The 22,334-nt window shown below is 39.4% G+C and overlaps 1 protein-coding gene across 9 annotated transcripts in view; it reads right to left on the bottom strand.

The window, feature by feature from the left end:
• Positions 1–22,334, bottom strand: part of LOC121319639 (DENN domain-containing protein 5B-like) — a 100,471-nt gene that overhangs the window by 15,270 nt on the left and 62,867 nt on the right. For 2 of the 9 annotated variants that reach the window (XM_041257259.1, XM_041257262.1), the window contains 15 exons: positions 18,374–18,561; positions 13,691–14,227; positions 12,309–12,540; positions 11,427–11,577; positions 10,687–10,780; positions 9,824–9,934; positions 8,412–8,543; positions 7,906–8,058; positions 7,241–7,319; positions 6,382–6,463; positions 5,107–5,235; positions 4,516–4,637; positions 3,946–4,091; positions 1,905–2,023; positions 1,356–1,543 (listed from right to left, as the gene is read on the bottom strand). In XM_041257259.1, the coding sequence (XP_041113193.1) occupies positions 1,356–1,543; positions 1,905–2,023; positions 3,946–4,091; positions 4,516–4,637; positions 5,107–5,235; positions 6,382–6,463; positions 7,241–7,319; positions 7,906–8,058; positions 8,412–8,543; positions 9,824–9,934; positions 10,687–10,780; positions 11,427–11,577; positions 12,309–12,540; positions 13,691–14,227; positions 18,374–18,561 (2,463 nt within the window). Of the gene's footprint in view, positions 1–1,355; positions 1,544–1,904; positions 2,024–3,945; positions 4,092–4,515; positions 4,638–5,106; positions 5,236–6,381; positions 7,129–7,240; positions 7,320–7,905; positions 8,059–8,411; positions 8,544–9,823; positions 9,935–10,686; positions 10,781–11,426; positions 11,578–12,308; positions 12,541–13,690; positions 14,228–18,373; positions 18,562–22,334 lie in introns of those variants that run through there. The other 7 variants (XM_041257261.1, XM_041257263.1, XM_041257264.1 and 4 more) reach the window with 4 other exon arrangements.

Raw genomic sequence — 22,334 nt, 5'->3', positions numbered from 1 at the left:
GGCGCAAACCTAACACTGCCCATGCCTCAAGACACACCATCCCTACAGTGAAGTACGGTGGTGGCAGCATCATGCTGTGGGGATGCTTCTCATCAGCAGGGACTGGGCATCTTGTTACAATTGAAGGAAGAATGGATGGAGCAAAACACAGGAAAATACTGCAAGAGAATCTGCTTCAGTCCGCTAAAAAACTGAAGCTTGGTAGGAAATTCACCTTTCAACAGGACAATGATCCCAAGCACAAGGCCAAAGCAACATTGGAGTGGCTCAAGAACAAAAAGGTGAATGTCCTACAGTGGCCCAGTCAAAGTCTTGATCTCAATCCCATTGAGAATCTGTGGCACTATTTGAAAATTGCGGTCCACAAGCAAATCTGCCAAGACGAATGGGCCAAAATCACTCCGACACTGTGTGCAAAGCTGGTACATACTTACCCCAAAAGACTTAAAGCTGTTATTGCATCAAAAGGTGTCTCTAGCAAATATTAATGTGGGGGTTGAATACTTATGCAAGCAAGATATTTCAGTTTTTTATTTTTCTTAAAAATATTTCCCAACATAAAACCAATGTCACCTTACAATAATTGATTTTGAGTTCAAGCGTTTTAAAATAAAACATCGAACAGAACGAAATTTCAATATACCATTTGGATATCAGTAATATGATAGAATTGGTCAGGGGTCTGACTACTTTTGCAATATATATAGTGTGTGTGTGTGTGTGTGTGTTTTGTATTATTATGCTCATGTTTGATTCCCATGCATTATAATTGTCTCCATCATCATGTTTATAAGTCACAATATACTCTCCCTCCTTGTTAAACCTGCCAGGAAGCTGGGCAGATACACAATTGCTTACCATTGCTGGCAAACCAACACAACCTGCAGTACTTGCTCACTGCGGGAACAAACTTAAGTGTGAAATCAAGCAGTACTGCAGGGTTTGGTGTTGCAGCAGGGAAGCAGTTTTGTAACTGTCCTGTGCTTTTGGAAGTTAAATGAATCAGAACAATCTGACAACGTTACTATAGTGCTTGCAATAAGGGAATTTGTAATATAACTTTAAACAGCTGAACATGCTTGTGTAAAAGAGTTCTATCCTATCTCTTTTTTTGTGACTAATGTTAGATTCTCAAAGTTCTCGCCACACAGCAGGATCACGAGGCTTCTTCTCTGCAGGGGGAAGTGCCAGATTAAGCAAACGCATAGGTCGACACTGATGCAATTTTTTATTGCTAGTCACTCCTGACTTAGTGTCTAGAATTATTCCAGTTAATTCAGAATGCAGCTCTTCAGATGTCTCCCCAAATGGCCCTGCTGGTGTGTAAATGCTGGAGGGGCTGCATCGTGACTTACTGCTGTTCCTGCCTGCAGGTGAGGTGATGCTGATGCGGCGTGTCTGTGCGGGGGAGCGCTGCAGGGGTGGGGTCCTGCACTGCTTGCTCAGGTCCTCGTCGGCACACGGGATGATCAACTCTCCTATCAGTATTCTCTCCAAGCTCCCATCGTCAACTCCCTTCCCCAGCCAGCGGCCACACGGGAACCTGAACACACAAAACACGGCTGCTTTCAACCTCTTTATGATGTGCAAAAAGATACTTTTGGATGAAACAAAACAGAATGTTTCCTTTCAAGAGTGTTCTCTGATGTGAACGCTGAAATGTCTGCAGGACTATTTGTTGCACTAGTTGACCCCAGTAGCCCAAAAACATCTTGCTTTCCAAGACAGAACACATGTTTTCTGGAGGACAAATTCATTGAATTAGGTCTTTCTCCAAGTCCTTGCCTACGTGCATTTTTTTGTTACTAGTTTTAGCACACAATTCATTAATAAACCAATAAGGAGTAATTAACACATAAATCTGTAAATGTACTGTACTGTTAAAGAAATGCCAGTGACCTTACTTGTAAGTGTGTCCTGTGATCTCATTCCTGACCATCACACAGTCCACCAGCCACTTCGCTAACAGACCAGAATTGTCATGTCCGATTTGAGCTGTCGTCAGTTTTCCCAGATTTTGACACTGCAGTGGACAAAAGGAAAAAAATAAGATCCTCCTAATCTTTCATCGTATCATTCAACCCTGTACTTCTGTAAAGGAGTCAGCGTTAATGGTTAATGGTTTAAAATCCCTGTTCTGTCTGGTATACATACCACAGGTCAAGTCAATGGCCATTGAAACTACTGTAAGTGCAGGGCTCTTTGCTAACTTTTTTTCTTGGGTGTACCAAGCTAAAAAAAGAGTTAGATGTACACTGAAAAATATAGGTGCACACGAAAAAATGTAAAAATACACAAACACAATTTTGCAAAAATAAGTATCACAGTTCCAATTTATGTTGAATATCTGTATACATTTTATTCTTTGTTTACATCACATGTGGAGTTTCATACTTTTGCATCAACAAAACAAATAGAATAGAGAATCTGTTTCCAACTTAAAATGTATTTCTTTTCAGCTTGCAGATTTGTTTATATTTGTAGCTGACAACATTTAAATTTCTGATACATTTAAGTAGTGAAAGCACTGGTTGTACCACCAAATTAAGCAGACTGTACAGCTCTGAAGTGTTAAAAGCTCTACAGCATTAAATCCTGATACAGTGTAAGCAATAATGTTTTAATAGCTTATTTCACAAACATGGATAGCTCAACAGGACAACTTTTTGGACGGTCTCGGAGACAGTACACTTTCCTTAAAAAAAGATTTACATAAAATGGTCTAGCAAACAAGACATTAAGGCAACTTAGTCCAATCATCTTAAAAAATAAATAATGAATAAAAACAACTGCATTTATATTTTCCTATAAGTCACTGCAACCATTTCTGTAAGCAAGATTTAACCATAATACATCAAAGAGGACAATTAAGCCCGGGGATTCAACCTGCATACCTGCTGGTGAATAAAGCATCCAGGTTATGAAGGCATCACCTTTTATATCATCATACAATGTAACAATTTGGAAGAAAGCTCCAATTAATCTAGGGTACTTCATCGTGAAAAACACACATGTTTCATCTGCTTTAAGATCTAAGCAATAGTCCTGCCCACCACCGCACACCACACCACACAACAAAACACATCAACATTAAAAACTACTGTATGGTGCAAACAAAGAACTCTGCTGTTGAACTCTGCTGAGGGCTGTTGACATGTACAATCAACCACATATTTAGAAAGCTTGCAAATAACCATGATCTGCAATAGGGTTACTGGAAAAAAGAACAACAGACCCAAAATAATTTACAACCAGCATGCACCTGGGTACAAAGAGCTTCTCCAATCCCCTTTACAGGCACCTAGCTCATGGATCAAATACCTTTGGGAGACTAGCCTTTTACACCTCAGCATCATTTTCTACCGATACTATTTTTTCGTAGTTTACACTAGGACTTGCATATTTCTTTTAACAAACAATATTTTTCTTTAACAGAATTGTTTAGGCACACTTTTCTGGAGGGTCAATGATAGAACACTTCCAGACTGAGGTAGGAAGGCTAACCATGACAACTGCACGTAATAGGGCAAAGCAAAAGCGCACCAGTAAGCATTCTAGGAATCTACACTAGTGTGTCTTGGAATCTGAAGGGTTAATATAGTTAGCAACTGTTACCAAAACCTTTTGTCGAGTGAGGAGAGAATGTCATCTAACCTTGAATAATGCAGACACTGTAGAGAGTTTGGGAAGAAAGCTAGACTGGAAAAGGAACAAAAAGATTAGAACTATGTATATTTTTATACAGTTTTTATTATCCCTCACTAGGAGGCAGACATTCCTGTACAGAGGCTCCTAATGCATAAATGAATGCCGAAAGGCAGTGGGCAGCAGCTTTAGTGTCCGCGATTTTCACTTGCATCAGCCTAACCTATTCCATGGTACAAGTAAATGGAGAACTACAAGAATGTTTGTTGGTCTGTCCAACTCAATCTTTTGAAAACTCACATCGAAGGTCATCTCCAGTAGGTTCTTTGGAATCTGCATCACTCCCGAGTCCCCCAGCTCTCCTGAGACACTGACCCAGGGGTTTGAGGTGGTGATGGCATTGCTCAGCTTCTTTATGGGGATGATCACTGCTCTGTAGGGTATCACTACAGGATGCAAGAACAAGATTTACTTTTAGGGGACAAAAATGTTTTTATTTTCAAGGCAACAGTGGTAAGATAACACCACCCTATTCAATTCAGTTGTGTCTTTTTGTAGCGGCACTCAGTGTCACTGTGATAAATGCTGTCGTCCTACCAAACTAAATTCAGGGAAATAAAACACAGTAGTGTTTCTTATTTGATCAACTTCCCAGTTCACAGCAAACAAAATCAACTGCTACAACTTTTTGTTGCATAGAAAACCTGTTTTCATTATTCCATAAGCTGCAAGGCAGCCTTTTTTCTATTTTCAGAGAACGATTGTTAAAAAAAAAAAAACCTAAAACACAGTACTTTCAGGTAGTTCCAGAAAGTACTGCAACACGAAGGCTGCGTTTAATGAGACACAGAGCCACTTCCTCACACTTACTGATGGTAGTGAAGACACTAGTGAAGCAGAAGTAATCAACCGTGTTGAGCGTGAGGAGGTGATAGAGGAACTGCTCCTTCTCTTCTTCACAGCGGAGGAAAGCATAACGCTTATACAGCTTTCTGTACAGCACACACAGAATAAACATGAAATGCATTTATATTTTTCATACCAATTTTCATTGAGCAACAATTCATCACTTTTATAATAACATATCCACTCCCACAGCCCATGCCTCGTGTATATTAAAAAAAAAAGGAAACTTAGCACATCCTTAGGCTAGGATGCAAAGTCCCAAGAACATCAGACAACCATCGTAGAACATGACATTTTTGTTTATTAGAAAATTATTTTGAAGACATTCAATCTATCATGCAGACTAACTTGATTCAAAACCCATCCCATCTGTCCTGCCAACCTTATTTGCCAACCTCTCTCTCTCTCTCTCTCTCTCTCTCTCCTCTCTCCTCCTCTCTCTCTCTCTCTCTCTCTCTCTCTCTCTCTCTCTCTCTCTCTCTCTCTCTCTCTCTCTCTCTCCCCCTCCGTCCCTCCCTCCCTCCCTCTCCTACTTGCATGCATGTTTCCCCCTACTTTGTTAATGCCTGGTTGGAGAGCAGCTGTTTTAGGTGCTGGGAGAGCAGCTTTTTCTCCAGCGAGAGCCTGATCCAGCCACGAGCACGACCCACATCCGTCTTTATTTCACTCACATTCTGAATGTGCCTGCAATTGAGATCAAGGGTGACAATCTGAACCCTTGTATGCAATCATTTTTTTCAGGGTTTTTTTTTTTTGGTGAGTATCCACCTTATGGATAAAAGCAACAGATACATTATTCAGCATTTTTGCTTCCAGCAGTTTTTATAGAACTGGGATTTTTCCTCTTGTTGGTGAACTGACTTTTTTATGTCGGGTCACGTGAGGTTAATTATTGCTATTTACCAATAGAGGAATAGTAAATACATAAGTCACAGAATGAGTCAGTGGTAGTTATCAATGGGATGTTAACTTTAATACCCATCTTTAGCTCTAACACTGGGACTAATTACTCGTATTCAAATACACTGCCTCCTGACAGCCTCAGGCATGCAGCAAGCAATTGCAAAGAATCGATCTAAGGGACTGCTGGAATAATGCATAGAATCACTGAAACAGCAAGAATGTGGAAAATGCCACCCGGAGCCAATAAGATATGCAGTATGTTGTTATTGGTGATCCAATAACTTGCTTCAATTGGCTTCTGCTTCAGAAATATAAAAGCAGCCACAAGGAGCCGTCAGAATCTGGCTTTCCAGACGATGATGTATAAATACCAAAATATGTAAATTGCTGGTGGACTTTTACCAAGAAACCTCATAACAATGCCCTGCCATCCACAGACCTAGTGATTCATAGATTCATGGCCTCAGCCATGGGTATGATCTATCAACAGCCAGCCTCTGCATGTAAACAATACAGAGGCAGAGTGCTTTGAATTATTTAATAATGTGTGTAAACTTGGCTATGGCTGTGGGAAGAGGTCTTATAGCTACAGTACAATCAATATAAATATAACTCTGCTGAAAGAGCAAACAGCCATGACATCCTGTTTTACAGGACAACATGCAGGTAGTCTGGACAGTCTTGCATGTGTCTGTCCACTGACTGTCAATGCATCCTTATCAAAGCCACGCTCACACTATACCCTGTTTGCCCTGTTTATCTATAAAAACATGCATAATTATTGTTTCCATTCAGATTCCAAATATACATTTCCTTTCCATTGAGGAATTTGTATGTGAAATGAATGTCAAGTGGTAAATGCCAAGAACACCTAGTTTTAATGAGACAGCTTTAGATCATGTGGTATCTACACAATATTGTACAAACCTCATGTCCTGAAAAAGCGACACCCGGAGGAAAGGCATGGTCAATCCTGTCTCAGATTTCCGTCTCTCTGGTCCTAGCAAAACTGTAGAAACATAAAAAACAGAGTGAACAAATAGCGAACAGGCTTTCTAAGGGGATTATCTGTATTAAAAACCTAACAATGCTGATTGAATCAACTTAATTAAACATACTTTACAGTATTATTATTCTTTTTACATAATATGTTTAATACACTGTGCCAATGACTCATCTGCTTTTGAAAATGGAAATTAAAACCATTAACAGCAGACAACTCAACAGTTTAACCTGCAGACTCAAAAACTTGCCTATGTTGTTCGTTACTAGCTTTTACCATGAAAAGTATGGTTTTCCATTCACAAAAATAGTGCAAATTGTATTCTGGTCTAAAGTTGACACATTTTTGGCCCATCGTAATGCTCTTAAGTTATTAGTCTTAGGGGCTTACTGTTGAGACTGTGAACGCAACTAACTGACAAGCATGGAATTAGGCAAGCAGTGATCTATGGACATACAGCAAAACAATAACTACTGGAGTTTTAATGTATTTCAGTTTTATCTATTGCTTTCTGTGGGTTACACATGTAACTACTTTGACAATTTGCAAGGTCACATTGGTGAAAAAAACAGAATACAATTATTCAACGAAAACAGGTATGCTTAATTTCAACAATAAGAAACAGTGGCCTCCTTGAAGTCATCACATTTGTGAAAGTACGCTTAAGGCAGCTGTTTAAGAAAAAAAACAAAAAAACAAATCAGCCTTTGGTGTGTAAGAAACAACATGTTCTTCATTTCCAACAATGATGTGTATTCATCTGATACTGTGCAGGATTCTTACCTGGAGAGACCGCTGTTTGCTCCAGTTTCTCTTCCCTCTCCTGGTACTGAAGCAAATGAGACCACAAGGCAGATTTCCCCTGTGTGAAGAAAAATCACACAGGTTTTTGTTTCCACAAATGTATTTACTAATTAGCAAGGGCATTCATTAACACTTCCAACTGATACTGTAGTTACCTGTTCGTGAATTCAATGTTCAAGGACACCAAATATCCAAACCCCAAATGCTCTTCTACCAAATCCAAATTCAAATTTTAGTAACAGCAAGGTGTATTTACCTCCCTACTATACCGATTACACCAATAATCCTACTTGTAAATTAGTTGCAACAGGATAGCATTTGGGTTAAAAATTGTTGATAAAACAGAGACGAGACAAACAAAGGCTTTTAGTCTCAAACCACAGAAAACATTCTTAGATCATTGGTTTATTAGGTAGTTTTATAAACAGTTTGGGCCCTACTTAGCAACAATGGCAAAGGCAAATTGTCTGAAAGGAATGAATAAAACATGTTTAACAGTTTAAAACTAGCAAGGAGTTGCTCAGAACAATAACAGTTTCTTTGCATCCTTGCTGAACAGGGTCCAGCGAGTTATAACTGGATTGTAGCTGTTGACACAGCTATCGTGTAGAACCCTTGTCTTCTTGAACACTGTGTCTGCGCACCTGTTTGACCTGCAGCCCGTGACTCCAGATCCTTTCCATCAGGTCGCACAGGCTGGCGATGAGAGTGTTCTCCTCCAGCCCTGTTATGTTGGCCTCTCCATGGCCCAGCTCCACCGCCTCACGGCCCATCTTCTCCACCAGCATTCGCTTAGTCTGAGGGGTCAAAGCAGCACAGTGAGAAAGCCTGGTCTTATCTCATTACGAGAACCATCTTGCCACATTTTAACAAACAAGTCTGGAGAAATTCAAATAGCTTTAAGGTAATCGACTTGGAGAGGACTGACATTTATGGAAGGCAAATTTGTGTATACAGTACAAGTGGTGTAGAAGTCATTAGGAACTAAATTACTCAGTGAAAAGTACCAGAAAGGTGTAAACAGTGTTCAATATTTGTAAGTGACACCTAGGTGGGAGTTGGTTCTTTGGCATGTGTCTTACTATGCTTCCAAACTACCTGTATAAATATCTGTATGTGTGAGAGTCAGTACAAAAACACTGTGCCTCACCTTCATTCTGCATTCTTTAAGCAGCCCCTCCACAAATTTCCAGTTGGTCTGTGCAATGACGGCAGGGGAGAGGTCCGACAGTTTGGGCTGTCTCAAGTTCTTCCCTAAACTCCTGGCCTCCTGCATGTACTTCTGGATTAAACCAAAGGAACATGTGGTCATTAGTGCTGCTTTATTGTTCCTCAATAAAAGGGCACTAAAAGTTGCATCTAACCCATTTGATGTTTTTAACATTTTGTTACATTTAGGATATTTCTCCATGTTGCCATAAGTGACATTGGTTAAAGGATTGGGAATGGAATTAATGTAGACTTCATCCAGTACATTAAACTGAACTGCCCTTTGTGACATATTGTATCAAACAAGACAATGCAAAAAAAAACCCTTCTCTCTAAATATATCCAGACATCTCTACATCTTGCTATCATGGTTTGTTTTATATTATCACTTAAACATAAAGCAGGTTTATGTTCCTAGATACTAAACAAAAGCTGCGAGAGCAGAGTAGGAACAATGCAGGCTGTGCGAACATAACTTAATGTTCAAACATCCCCAATCAATAAAGCCACAAACTTTCAATATAATTATGTTCCCCAGGTTGGGAGTAAGCAATACATTTGATTTCACAAATAACCCTGAGGTATTTAGACATCTACTAACAGAACTGTTTTTACAGAAAAGTGAAAAAAAGAACTGTTCTATGGAGGGTGAAGAAATAAGAAAAAAGCCACACAGATGTGTACAGTGATCACTCCATGCATTTTCCAGAGTTCTGCGCAATCCCATTTCAGATGTGTCTCCGTCTGTTTCAGTTTTACTATTCACTCAGTTTCTGTGGGAACAGAATCATTCTGTGGGTTTTACTTGATCTTTACTTGTACATGTATTTATACTTGTGATAAGGCTATTGATTGCTTGTTAATTATTTAAAGGTAAACCATATGTTTATTTCATCTGATTTTAATACTTGGTACTGAAGTATTGCACAGTAAAGCTTTGAAAATCAATTTACATTTAAGTGGTCGGTTAGGGTTGATTTAAATGCCGAATTTGAACAGCAATATCCATGTACATGCACTATACAAGCACTGGGTAGCTCTGTAACACCACAGGGTTGATTTTGCTTTATATTTGCTAAAACAAAAAAAGCAGGCTTTAAAAATTACTGTAAAAGTCTCATTGGGATGCTTTTGTTTTCTTCTGTCAGCAAAACAGAACTTGAGGCCTGCAAATGTACTCTGCCACGCATAGTTTACAATTCTGCAAAGTTAACATCCTTCTTTCTTGTTAATAAACAGCATGGTTGCTGGACATTTTCCCCAAAACATCACACCAACACTTCTGCCTTCACTCTGGGGTCAAAAAGGGGATTCTGCAGACTCAAGATGCACCTCTGTAGCACCTTGACATACCAGACAGCAGGCAGAGAAGGATTTTTTAGGAGGTCGTATGGGAGGAGGTGGGCCCTGATCCCACTCCCAGAATGCCATTGAGTTCTGCAGGACCAGACACCCCTCTACTTGCTGTTGGGATGGTAGGGTAAGCAGACCAACGTGGAACCAGAGCAGAGGTGAAACAAATAAGAGAAAAAGACACAAACAAAGAGAAGCAGCATGCAAATAACTGCACAGCACATTAAAATAAAAAAAGACTTAAATAAAAAAGTAATAAAGCAGCAATCTATCAAGTGTCTGTGTTCCACTTAATACTATTTCTAATCTGTATCATGATAGATATTAGTCAGCAGAATGCCACTGATGCATGAATTCCTATTATATATGTAACATTTATTTTTAGACCACTGTTAATGTTTTCACTGTGGTTGACAGTGGTTTGCCACGCAGCTATGGTTAGGGTTGGAGCTAGACCTGGGGTTGGCGCTAAGGTGCTAGGGTTACGGTTAGGGTTGGAGCTAGGGTTAGGGTGTTATGAAAATAAATCTAAATTTTCAACTAAATCTTTACAAACAATTACACAAAACACCTTCAATAAAACACCACAGAAGTGGCATTTAACACCCCCGGTATAGTTCATGGCAGAGTAAAACAAAACCAATTACAGTATTGTCAAGTAAGATTTTGGATTGATCAACTGGAACATAGAAACCCTTTGCATGGCAGTAAAATCAATTGCATGTAACAAACAATCAAACTGTATGAGAAGAACGTGCTTTTTTAGAGAACATAAAAAATGATGAAAAACAGAAAATGAACACAGTAAGAGAATGGAGAGGAGTCTTGGAAGCCAGGGGACAGAGCTGCAGTAAGGGAACTACCTCTCTTAAATCATTGTCCAGGCCCAGGTGCTCGGAATGTTGTCTGAGGCGGTCTTTCCTTCGCTGGGCTGTCCCTGTCCGGCTGGCCCATCTGCTGAAGGGTAGAAAGTGAAACAGATCTCTTTCTTTTCTTAAGAAATACTGTAAAAAAATGATGTATAAGTCGCCTTTTTGAGACAACAATTTCGGAAAAAAATATTAAGTTGCTACCCCCTTTTTAGAACCCCCTAAAAATACCTAGAAAATAGACTTACACAGGTTTTTACAGTACATGACAAGTGCCAGAATGAATTGCAACGTTACAAAACGTGACGTGCTGTTACCATTTTTATGAACTGCATTTTAACTGTAAACCAGACAAAGGCTGTTGATTAGCTTCCAGGTGCCATATTCTCGTGTCTTAAAAGTTTTATGGTTTGTCAGAAGATCAACTGCAAACTCACTACCATCCATGTCCATGGAAAATTATACACATGATCTAAAATGAATTTTTCAGGCTCACTTTTTTTACATTTTCATTTTAACAATAATTAAATACATGATGTACAATATCAGTTGCTTTGACTGATGTTCAAATCTTTGAATGTTTTCTGAAGGAACTGGGACCAGAACTTTCCTGGAATTTCATAATCTTTTTCAAAAACCTATACACTGCAGAAATCACCTTATTGTTTCATCTCACAACATGAGGTTTAGGTCTATATGTGTTCTGTAAGGTAATGTAAAGCTCTCATACTCACTTGTTATTGGTTGGTCCTGCTGCCAGCACATCAGCCTGCAGCTTTGGAAAGAAGCCCTGCTCGTATTTGCCTTGCCCGATCTTCATATCGAGCAGGTGTGGGTGGACAGCTGTGTGATCGATCTTCATGAGCCGCTGTTCAATAGACTGGGCTGCAGATAAATGAATAGCATAGATTGAACATCGACGTGACCTGGATCAAACACACTGAAGGAGTGACACTTGGGATGTATGTTGCGAAAAAAGGAAATATTCCCTCTACTGTAATCAACCCTGAATCTTGCAATGCATTCATCTTTATTGTGGGGGTTCCATCTTCAATAAAACTGGATTGGAAGGACTGAGCAAGTGATATGAGCTAAGGAACACCCAGTGAATGCACACTATGAAAGAAATCATCTGATTGGTACACAGATTAAATGTTGGACAAGGTATAGAGTAATAAATCTAACTATTACTGTGTCAATTACAAATATAATAAAAAAAAAAAAAAAAAAAAAAAAACCCTGATCATCTTTACATAACACACTCCATTATGAGGCTAAAATACGGTGCAAAATCCATTGATTTTTCCTAACTGTGATCCAAAGTGCTGAAGCAGCAGCAAGCTCCAATTGATCTACTCTCTACTCACCTGGAAAACAGAATAATGACACTGCTTTCAGCAGCATCTACAGTAGTTAGTGATTTAATTAGTGTCAGAAACTTGTTTCAATTAATAAAGACAATTGAGATCGATACAAAACTGTGGCTGGAGACCTGTATTTGTCAGGGTTCCCTCCTTGTCAGTTTAATAAAACAAAGTATTCAGTTTTGATTTTGTGTAGTATAATCAAATCCACCCCAGTCAATGTGGACTGGGCTATTATCTGTGCTCTCTTACCCGATTCCTTTAAGATGGTGCTTTTCTGGTAGTTGGATGAGCAGAGATTAGGGATGCGCACGTTATAGAGCCTCATCTTCTCGATGCGAGAATCGAAAACTTTGAGCAGGGGCTCCTTGTCCTCCCACTGTGACATGATCTTGTTGTCGATGAAAGTGGCGAACATCTGCGTCTCAATGAAGTGGGACAGGAAGGGGAGGTAGGGCTCAGGCTGGTCTGACAGGAATGAGGCCTGCAATGCACACCATGACAAATTAATCAGTACAATACTATTACAAAAAGAGTCACCATGAGGCACTGTGCTCCATATACAAACCTAATCACAGGGAGAAATATGCAATTGAAAGGCATAAAACACTTTGGACATAATGGTATTATTATTATTTTCCTGCCCGCACCTAAATACCTAAAACAGCCATCTGATTTCTCCTAAGGATTGAGACATTGCAGAAAGGGTGAAGAACAATAGTTTGTGTCACATTTAGACATATTTGTGCATTTCAATTAACTATACTGAATAAACTAATTTAATGTAAGCTTATTTAAGTGATTCAAAAGCCATTAAATCATTCAAACTCTCCTTTACAGCACTCAAGTAATGAGGCTGAGCATACAAGAAACTTTTGTAAACAAAGAAAGACATTATTTTTCCTTTCTTCTAATCTGTTTTGTATCCATGTCTCTTTTTATGTTGGGTGTCTCTTACTCTTTTCTGTACACTTTGCTCCCTGAACTGTGAAAAATGTGCCTTTCAGCACTGGCCAGCATTAACTGGTTTGTAAGCATAGCTACCAACAGGCAGGTTGACGCTCTGCAATTCTTTATTCAGTAGTGAAAGAAAGCAGAATAGCCTAAAGAATGACTTCTTAAAAAGCCAGTTACTTGAAGATTTTTCATATTACTAAATACATTTGGGTCTGTTTGTGGATTAGTAATCCTTATAAAAACATACAAATATTATTACCAGCTCTTCTAGAAACCCGGTCACATTACCCTAATTTTCAATAGAAAATGTCAAATTTTGTTGTCTGTCCAGACAGCATGAGCTTCATTGCTTTCAATAACCAAAAGGAAGCATTCCTGGTTCCCAGTAAATGCAAGGCTGCTGCAAGTCTTGTAACTGGGAATAAAGTAAATGTGTCTCCAGTTCCATTTTCTTTCATTGAATTTAACCAAAAAATGAAATAATTAAATAATGTATGTAGGCCAGGTTTTATTACATTTTGAATTGAGCTACCTTAGAGGCATTTTCAAAAAGGAACATTTGAAAAATGCATCTCTTAAAAAAAAAAAAAAAATCTCAGTTAGACATAGTGTAGTATGGGTTATGAATATATTTATTTTGCTGATAAGCATGTGTTGAAATGCTCGACCCTTCCTACCTTGTCGAAGTTATGCATTTGCTCACGGTTGGTGAGCCAGGATTCCAAGTCTGTAGCACTCTGGATAACAAATGCCTCATAGTCAGCGAACATCTGTGAGAAGCGGTTGGCAAAAACCTCGCGGACCTGCACGTTGAGCGTGGCGTCTCGCAACTCCTCTTCCTCGCACTGTAGCCTGCCATCCTTCTCCTTGACCATGTTGCCGCCCAGCGTCGGCACGCGCCCCACTGTCACCCCTGTGCGCTTTGCCAGGGCTTGCAGCCGCTCCAGCGTGGCATTGCCCTGCAGCAGCTCAAAGACGGCCAGGGCATCGCCAGGCAGGTTGCCATTCTTCTTGTCACTGACCAGGTCGTGCAGCGCTAGGCTCTTCAGTTGGGTGGTGCTCTCGCTGCTGTGCAGGCTGCCCTCGGGAGGGATCCCAAACTGGAGCAGGACTGCCGAGATCTCTTGGATGAATTCCAGCTTGTTGGGGAACTGTGGGAAGTCCTCTGGGAGCTCGATGAAGTGGTTATCAATGTCCACAAAGCACAGATTTGCCTTAAAAGAAGAAAGTATTTAGTTTGTTCCAGTTTACTTCTGTTTTTTATGGGTGGACAGAGAAAGGGAAAAACCAAACTGAAACTGTGATTTAAGAGTCCTGTACATTCCATTATGTTGTTTCCCTAGAACCAAGAAATCCTTGTTTCAAGTCTGACTACTGAATCAAATACCACAGTGTCATCCATTCAGTAGACCCAGCAGTGAACTCAATGTTTCATTATCCCAATGGAAATCTCTCATATTTTAATGTATGGGATTTCTTCTGAGTGAATACAAAATCAGAATGGGAGTGGGTTCCTTCTGTCACATGTGACCCTAAAACCCTTCCTCCCTTGTAAAAGGTGCAATCAACTTTTTTTGAGTGAAAGGTGTATGAGGCAGCGATGTCTGGCTCTTTGATAAAACCAGCTTAGTTTTGAAGTTTGCCCACTGATGGTGGAGGGTTACGTTTTTTTGCAGGTATCAGGCTTTTAAAGACTGTCACACACACCTGTGATGTGCAGAAATGGAATCTGTGTGAGTTTGGGTAACGGGGTCGTGCTAGGCAATAACATGAACTGAGTTTTCCCTTATCTGAGAGCTGCCGGAGCAGAAGCCTGTGTAACCTTGAGGAGAAAAGCAGTTTCATTTAATTAAATTAGAAAAGTGTTCACATTGAAAGTTCTTATCAGAAAAGGGTAACTTTAATTGGGAAGAAGTTTGTAAGCCAAAAGCACAGAGCCTCTTAGGTATTGCCTTAAGAAAAAGCAACCTTTGGACAGGACTACATTTGAAACTAAAAAAGAAGTGTTAAACTGTAATAGAGTGCTTACAATTGAAGTTTCTTATTAATTAGAGTGGCTCTGGTTAGAAAGTGGGCCTCTGAGTCTTTATCAATAAATTGTCATAGGTCTGTTAAAGCAGGGGATTTTTAGCTAGAAAGAAGCCAAGTTTGTTGAACACACACTTGTAAATGAAGAGAGACAAGTTTATTAAAACACACTGAAAAGTATAACTTTCTGTTGAGAAGGAAATGCATTTTAGACCACAATAATTAAACAGAGCTGGTGTTACATATTAATAACATCTCAACATCTCTCTCTCTCTCTCTCTCTCTCTCTCAATAAGTAATAAGAACCTTGTGGTGCTGGAAAATATGTTATCAGTCTGAAGATTACCTCATATATTTTACAGATTAGAGAGAAAATTGGCTGAGCACCACTCGGGGGGGGGAGTTTGTGGGAGCTTAGGTCAGCTTAGTCAACCCCTGTAGACTGCCTGGGCGCATGCAGGCCTGCCTGTAAGCTGCCCAGTGCAGCATGGCCCGCCGACGCTGAAGTTTTGAGGTGGCTGCATTGCAGACTTGCGGAGTGAAAAGAAGCGGACGGCTGATGGCACACTCTTTGGGGGACAGTGTGGCAGTGGTGAGCCAGGTTGAAATTATATTTAACTTTAGAGAGTGACATATAGATGCTTTAGGATTTTTAGCGGTAGGCATTTATTAGCGTTACCCATGTCTAGCCCAAGGGCAAAATATGTTATAACCATAACTGTTTGAAGTATTAATGCTGTTAAGTTTGTACTGGACCACTCAGATTGCCTATCAAATGTGAGCCGACGTGGTCTGTAACCACTTGATCAATTTTTAAAGCACTTAATAAGGAGTACTGATAATCCTCTGAATCGTTGAAACTCAAAATTGAATGGGTTTGTGTGATTTACTCTTGATTAAAGTTATCTAAGGCATCACACGAATTATGCACTTCAGGGTTTGAACCATCTATATAACTCCCTGTTAGTCTCCCCTGGGATCTCTGATCAAGAACCCAAGTTGTGATCGAAGTGACCCTTCGTAATGGGAATGTGTGATATAAACTTGGACTGCATTCCAATTAATTAGTTCATAGGTAAGAAACCAAAAAATACAGGGTATGACTGAATAGAGAAGTGCATTTACAATGAACATATGTACAATTATGTCTTTTGAGGCAAGGTGACAGCAAAGTTTTATTTTGGATAGCATAAAACTTAAGTCAACAAAAGCTTATGCCTGACAGCAGGTTTCCATTAACTACAGTAGCTCAGATGGTACTAGCAATCTGGCACTGTGGCTAACAAAATGGGAGTGTTTATTAACAATGCTTCACCAATTGGCATTCCTGATACAGGATATTCATCTAACTAAAGATGTCACAAAGAGTGATTTGTGACATACCACCACAAAAAAAAAGTTGATCTGTTGCTTACTTATGCAGGGTTTGATTAAAATAATAAATCAAAGAAGTGTTGAAGACCCCGCAGAAAGCATACTGTAGGTCAGAATCCCACCAGAGACAAACCTGAATAGATTAAATCTCTCAATTCTCTCTCTGACTCTGCATGTAATTGAGCTCACCTTCTCCCCCCCCTGCCCTGCCCCCTGTAAGTGTTTACTGATGGGATTGGAGCTGTACGGGAGTTAAGAGCGTGTGTTAGAATTACAAATACTGTATTGACCGAGCTACACTGCCTTTAGAAAGTAAAGTAAAGAAAGTAATGTTTGGGATACTCCAGTAACATCACTAATTTGCGTGACCATGAGATGCAGAGGTCACGCTAGCCTTTAAAAATGTGCACTTGTAAAAAGCATACCATCTCAAATTTGGCATTTTCAACCATAACACCTGTGTTTTTACATATTGCATCAACATAGTTACATTCTTTTCCAGTGTAACTATTTCAGATTAATAATGAGAAACAATGGTAGTAGAAATAGATAGAAACAAGCTTAGCACTAAACATTTCTTTTGAAAATCCCCTGTTCACAACGTAAAAATCATATATCAATATCTCTGGGGGTAGCTGTCAACATCATAACTATTTACAGTTTTGTTGTTTAAAAGTTTTTAAATTTTTTTCTTTTAGCCTCCAAATAAAAATAAAAAAATGACTCATGCTCTTTCCAAATCAAAGTCTTAATAATTCTCAGGAGCTTCCATTGAAATTGTCACGTTTTAAATGATCCTCATGTAAACAAGAGTGTTTGCTGGTCTGCACTGTTCTGACACTCAGCTAAAACCCTGTTCTGCTGGTACACAAAATACAGGTATTGTAATTACAATTGCTGCAAGTTTTGCAAAAGCAGGAAAGATGTCGGAATAGTTCTCAATAAAAACCCTACAGGCTTCAAGCAAGGTCAGTTCCTGTAGGTTTCTTCTCATGGGTAGTGCATTTTAAAGCAAAAGACTCAACCATGAGCACCAAGGTGCTTTCAGCGCCACATGTATCAATGCATTTTAACCCTTTCATAACGTCGACGAATTGATGCACTGGCTTATTTAAAGAACAATATATTGATAGTGAAAAATTTGGCATCGCCCCAGCCTTATAACAATGACCCCCCCCCCCCCCCAGAGCTATTGTTATGAATAACAAAAGCCTCAATTTACTGTAATTTAATCTAGTCAGTGAATTTAGATTGATACACTATGGGAAAGACAACTCCATAGAGCTTAAAGTGTTAAGAATAAAACTCCTCTTTCTGGTCTTTGCCTTTTTTTCTTAGCAGATTGGATGTCTTCCACAACCTTGTTCAGCCTAAAGCTAATGCCCTATCAGTCTCTTTTTCTAGGGCACCAATACTTCAAAAGACTTTCTAATTCTAACTTGGCATTCACAGATCTGCAGGAAAAAGGAATAAAAAAATTGGACTGCCCAAGAAAGTCTGACAATTAAATTGATGCACAGAGTCGAGGAGATTGGGAGTCTTTGGGGCATACAGTGGATGCTCATTAAAATGTTATCTCTTTCACACACAAGTGAATTTGTGCCTATATTTATATTTATAAGCTAGAGCTGGGAAAACCTGGCCTGGGTCCTGGAAAAGCACTGCTCCGAGGGCTGCACTTTATCATTAGCTGAAAGATGAACTCTTCATTCATCGAGACTATCAGGGCTCGAAATGCCTGGGTATTCACTTCCCAGCTACAACACAGGCATTACCAGACTGGTTTCAAAAGTACAGTTTCTGCATGTCTTAAAAATAAATGTATTCAGCAGGTAGCACCTCAAGTTAAAAGTCTTGCTCAAGGATACACGTGAGCATACAGGTACTACTCAACATCCTTACATGCCAGGACACTATGGAGTATTCAGAGGTAGTTTATATAGGGCCTTGTGCTTTACCTCCTGTGGCAGCTCCAGCTTGGAGCGATCGGTTCCTTCCTTTGACTGGAGCCCCATCAGGTAGGGCACAGGTGCATCGAGGAAGTGAAGCAGGGATGCTGGGAGGATGGGAACGTACACATGTTGCCATTGGAATGGGAAAAGCAGCGTTGTGATCCCTTCCGCCACTGTCATCAACCGCTGGTAATCTGGAGGAAGAATGACAACAATAGGTGAATGAGTGTTTCACTTTTCTCTAGACATTTGTGTCTCGTGAAATAAACGTGAACACTGTGCCTTTTTATGTTTACATGTAAAGTCTCTCACTTCCCTTTGGAACTTTTCCCTGAATGTTATGCAAATGAAGGAGAGGGGAGGGGTGCAGATTTCAATTAGCCATGCTAACGGCCCTCTTAGATTCTTGTGGTGTTAACTGTGAAAGTCCCCAAAATACTCTTTACATGAGCAGAGAACAGTTTTGCGAGAAAGAATCCACGTGTCACTGTGTTTGCATAAATGGAAGATCTGATTTGCTGATGGATAGTGCCTGTTTTTTTAAATATTTTGTTTTAGTGCTGTCGCTCACACTGCTTTTCACACATCATCTGTGGGGGGAGGGGGGGGTGGTGGACAGTAAGGGGTTGTTCAGGTGGCTGCTGACAGTGAGCGAAGCTAAGGAACAGCTACCTCAGCCATCAGCAAGAATTGTACAACAGCGATATGAAGAGGGTCCTGCTATTAGAGATGCACAGCTATCTTAATTTTTGTAATCCGACGGTGTACTTTTATTTTATATCACATTTTTGTTTCATTAGCTTATTTTGTATCTTGTTATACCAAATATAGCATTCTCACTTGCGCTGTACTTGTATGACTGCTTCTGCTAAAAAAAAGAATTGGAATATAGAGTAGTATTGATTCCTGAGAAATAAGTCACAAAAATTACACACCACATTTTATTTTGAGTGGATTAAAAATGTTTGTGCTGTGTATTGCATCAAGCGGCCTCATCATAAACTCTTCCCTTATGGATATTAACACCTGAGCCTCTTCATTGCTCCAACGGAAGTAAATGGAGGATGGACATGGGTTTTTCTCAGACATAGCTAGGAGAAATTGCATTTGGAGTACAGCTATACACATTTAAACATAGTACTTAGTAGTACTTTTCAATAAAGTTGTTTTGACAGTTGTTTGGAAAGCTATTTGCAAGTGTATTCTGAAGTATTGTACAGTAGCTGTAACCACCTGAATTCACAAACCCATGATGCAGTTTATCAAACATTTTTTGTAATAGTTTTAAACAGAAACTTGGCGAATACAATCTGTATGATATTTTACAAAACACATTGAGATCCATGTATGATTAGCATTATGACAAGTTCTAGGGAAGACAGAGAAAAAGTGGGGTTATCGGCAACATCAATCTGATAAGTTAAATACTCCAAATTAAACATTACCTTAATTACCTTAATTGCTGCCCATGTGACTTTACAGTGCCTTTAGGAAAGGACTTGAATGCGCTAATTTTTACATGTGTAAGTGGGCGTTGATTTCACAAGCATTTCCTGGAATCTCACAAGAAATTGTGACTTTTATGGTGAAATACTGAGACCGTTTTTTGGGACATGAAAACTGTGTAAACTGGCCTAATGTGATGAATAACTGGATCTTTCCTGCATTTATCTACTAGCAGACTAGCCAGCCAATAACAACAGTACATGAACAGGACTAATTTGCACTTATCAGTTTAATTTCAAGATGAAGGTTATTAAACTGTCCAATAGGTCCAGTAAAATTAAATATAACCCAAGCCTCTCGCTTAATATGCAGCTTTTCCTTTACACATCACTCCACATAAACCATTTGCGAAAAGTAAATCTACAGTAAAAAGAACATTTGGCAGGTCGCAGCACACTGACTTACTACTTGCTGTTCCAATTGACAAATCATAGGTCTTTCATAAAGGTATTCTAATAAACCAACAGGGAAGTAGCAAGGTCCTATTGATATGCGTTTTTGAAACATTACACACTGAAACGTGACCTTACTTTGGTGCAGCCTTTAATCTGTCCTTGAGGAAACCCAAAGGAAACTTTGGCATGTTTTCTCAAACTGACAGCCTTCAATATCCGCCAGGGTTTTGATAAATGCAGTGGCTGCTTTTTCTCACACAAGGTCTATTTTGTTTTTCAAAGGCACCAGGAAGACATGAAGGGCATTCTGTATGAGGAGCCAGAAAATATATTGCTACAGGTGTTCAGAGCCACTGAGGGGACTATCAGTCACCCTCCACCATAAACGAGCCAGCAATCACGCCATCCATCTTCATTCTCAAGACTGCCCTGTCTTCAGCTATCCTTGTGACTGATGACAGAGCAGTTGTGATTAGTGATTTTCTGCATGCAACACTGCACTGTAGTTTATGTTCAGCTTAAGACAGATTCCATATTTCATCTTTCCCACCAGCAGCAGTGTATGACTAATTACACTCCATATCCACATATTCAGCACGCTCATCGCTGGGGAGGGAGGTGGAGGTAGATTGAAGCATAACACAAAGATGTTTCATGAACACAGTCTCCCCCAACATATTCCTGCTTCATCAAATTTCTGAAACTCTAAATTGTTTTGGCTCTTCATTAAACTGCTGAAAATGTCATTTAAATGTTGCCATAGAGCAGGGAAAACAACAATACAATGAAAACATTAAAAACATCAATAATTGAGATTTGATCTTAGGTTAGAAAAAGACTCTGAGTAATGCTAAACAAAAGGGACAAGCATGCTACCAGACAGAGCAAAGGTTTAATGAGTACATACTGGAATAGCTGCAGGAAACAACTGCACACATTATCGGCTTTTATGAAACACTGATTGTTTTATAATTAGCATATAGATTTCCAATATAGACCCTGCTGTTAAATAAAACAACCAAACAAAATCACCCCACACAGTGCTGATGGAGGTTGCTACTCCATCTCTTTTTTAAAATTGTATTTTATTTTTTAAATAAATTTTAGAATGACCAACTATTAATTTTATTTATTTATTTCCCCCCCCAATTTGGAATGTCCAATTATGTTTTTTTTTTCTCCTTATTGCAGCCAGTCCCCACACAGCACAGGCGCTCTGAGGGCGTGTGAGCGTCCTCCGATCTCACAAGCCTAAAGTCAAAATGCTTTTTACGCTGAGCAATCCAGAGCAGAAGTGGGTGGGCTACCGATCCCGGAGAACAGAGCCCTGCTTTTTATCCACTCAAAATGTGCTCGGTGTCTGGCCAGTAGGGTTTGCTGTTGCGTGATGAGGAGTCACTGTTGGTTTCCCATCCCCCACCCCGGGAGTGTCAGAACCAATATGACACCCCCTTCGGAGACCCCAGCAACGGACATCAACTGGCACAGTCCAAGCTGAGTGACTTATTCTGCTCTCCCAGTGGTGGCACTTCAACTGGATGAGCCTCTTGGGGACCTCTTGCTACTCCATCTCTTGCACTAGACATTAAACATCTTCCTTCACAACACAAAGAACGTACTGCTTGACCTGTTTATCAGAAACACTTTGTTGCATAGAGAATACAAGTTCCTTATGCAGTTGAGAACTATACAAGTATCAATATGAATTACGTAGAACGGAGCTGAATATAAGGATGCATTTTTTAAATTATTTACAGTGATAAGGTATATATTTATATTGTTGGTAAATGTATTCAGCTCATCTTTAAAACTGCAACAGTTTTAAGAGTACTTGATCAATATCTCAATTTGGATAAAAGGTAGGTGAAGTTCAATGAGGAGTTACTGTTTCAAATGACTATATATATATATATATATATATATATATATATATATATATATATATATATATATATATATTATATAATTTTTCACAAATACTATTTAATTAAGCATATTTTTGTAAATCTGAAGCTGATTTTTTTTGCCAAAATAAGAATATTCTTATTTTGTTTGTGTAGTTGCAG

Source organism: Polyodon spathula, chromosome 8, assembly GCF_017654505.1.
Source record: "Polyodon spathula isolate WHYD16114869_AA chromosome 8, ASM1765450v1, whole genome shotgun sequence".
NCBI classification, from domain to species: Eukaryota; Metazoa; Chordata; class Actinopteri; order Acipenseriformes; family Polyodontidae; genus Polyodon; species Polyodon spathula.
The sequence above is the reverse complement of the archived record's forward strand: the minus strand, read 5'-3'. Positions and strand labels throughout refer to the sequence as shown.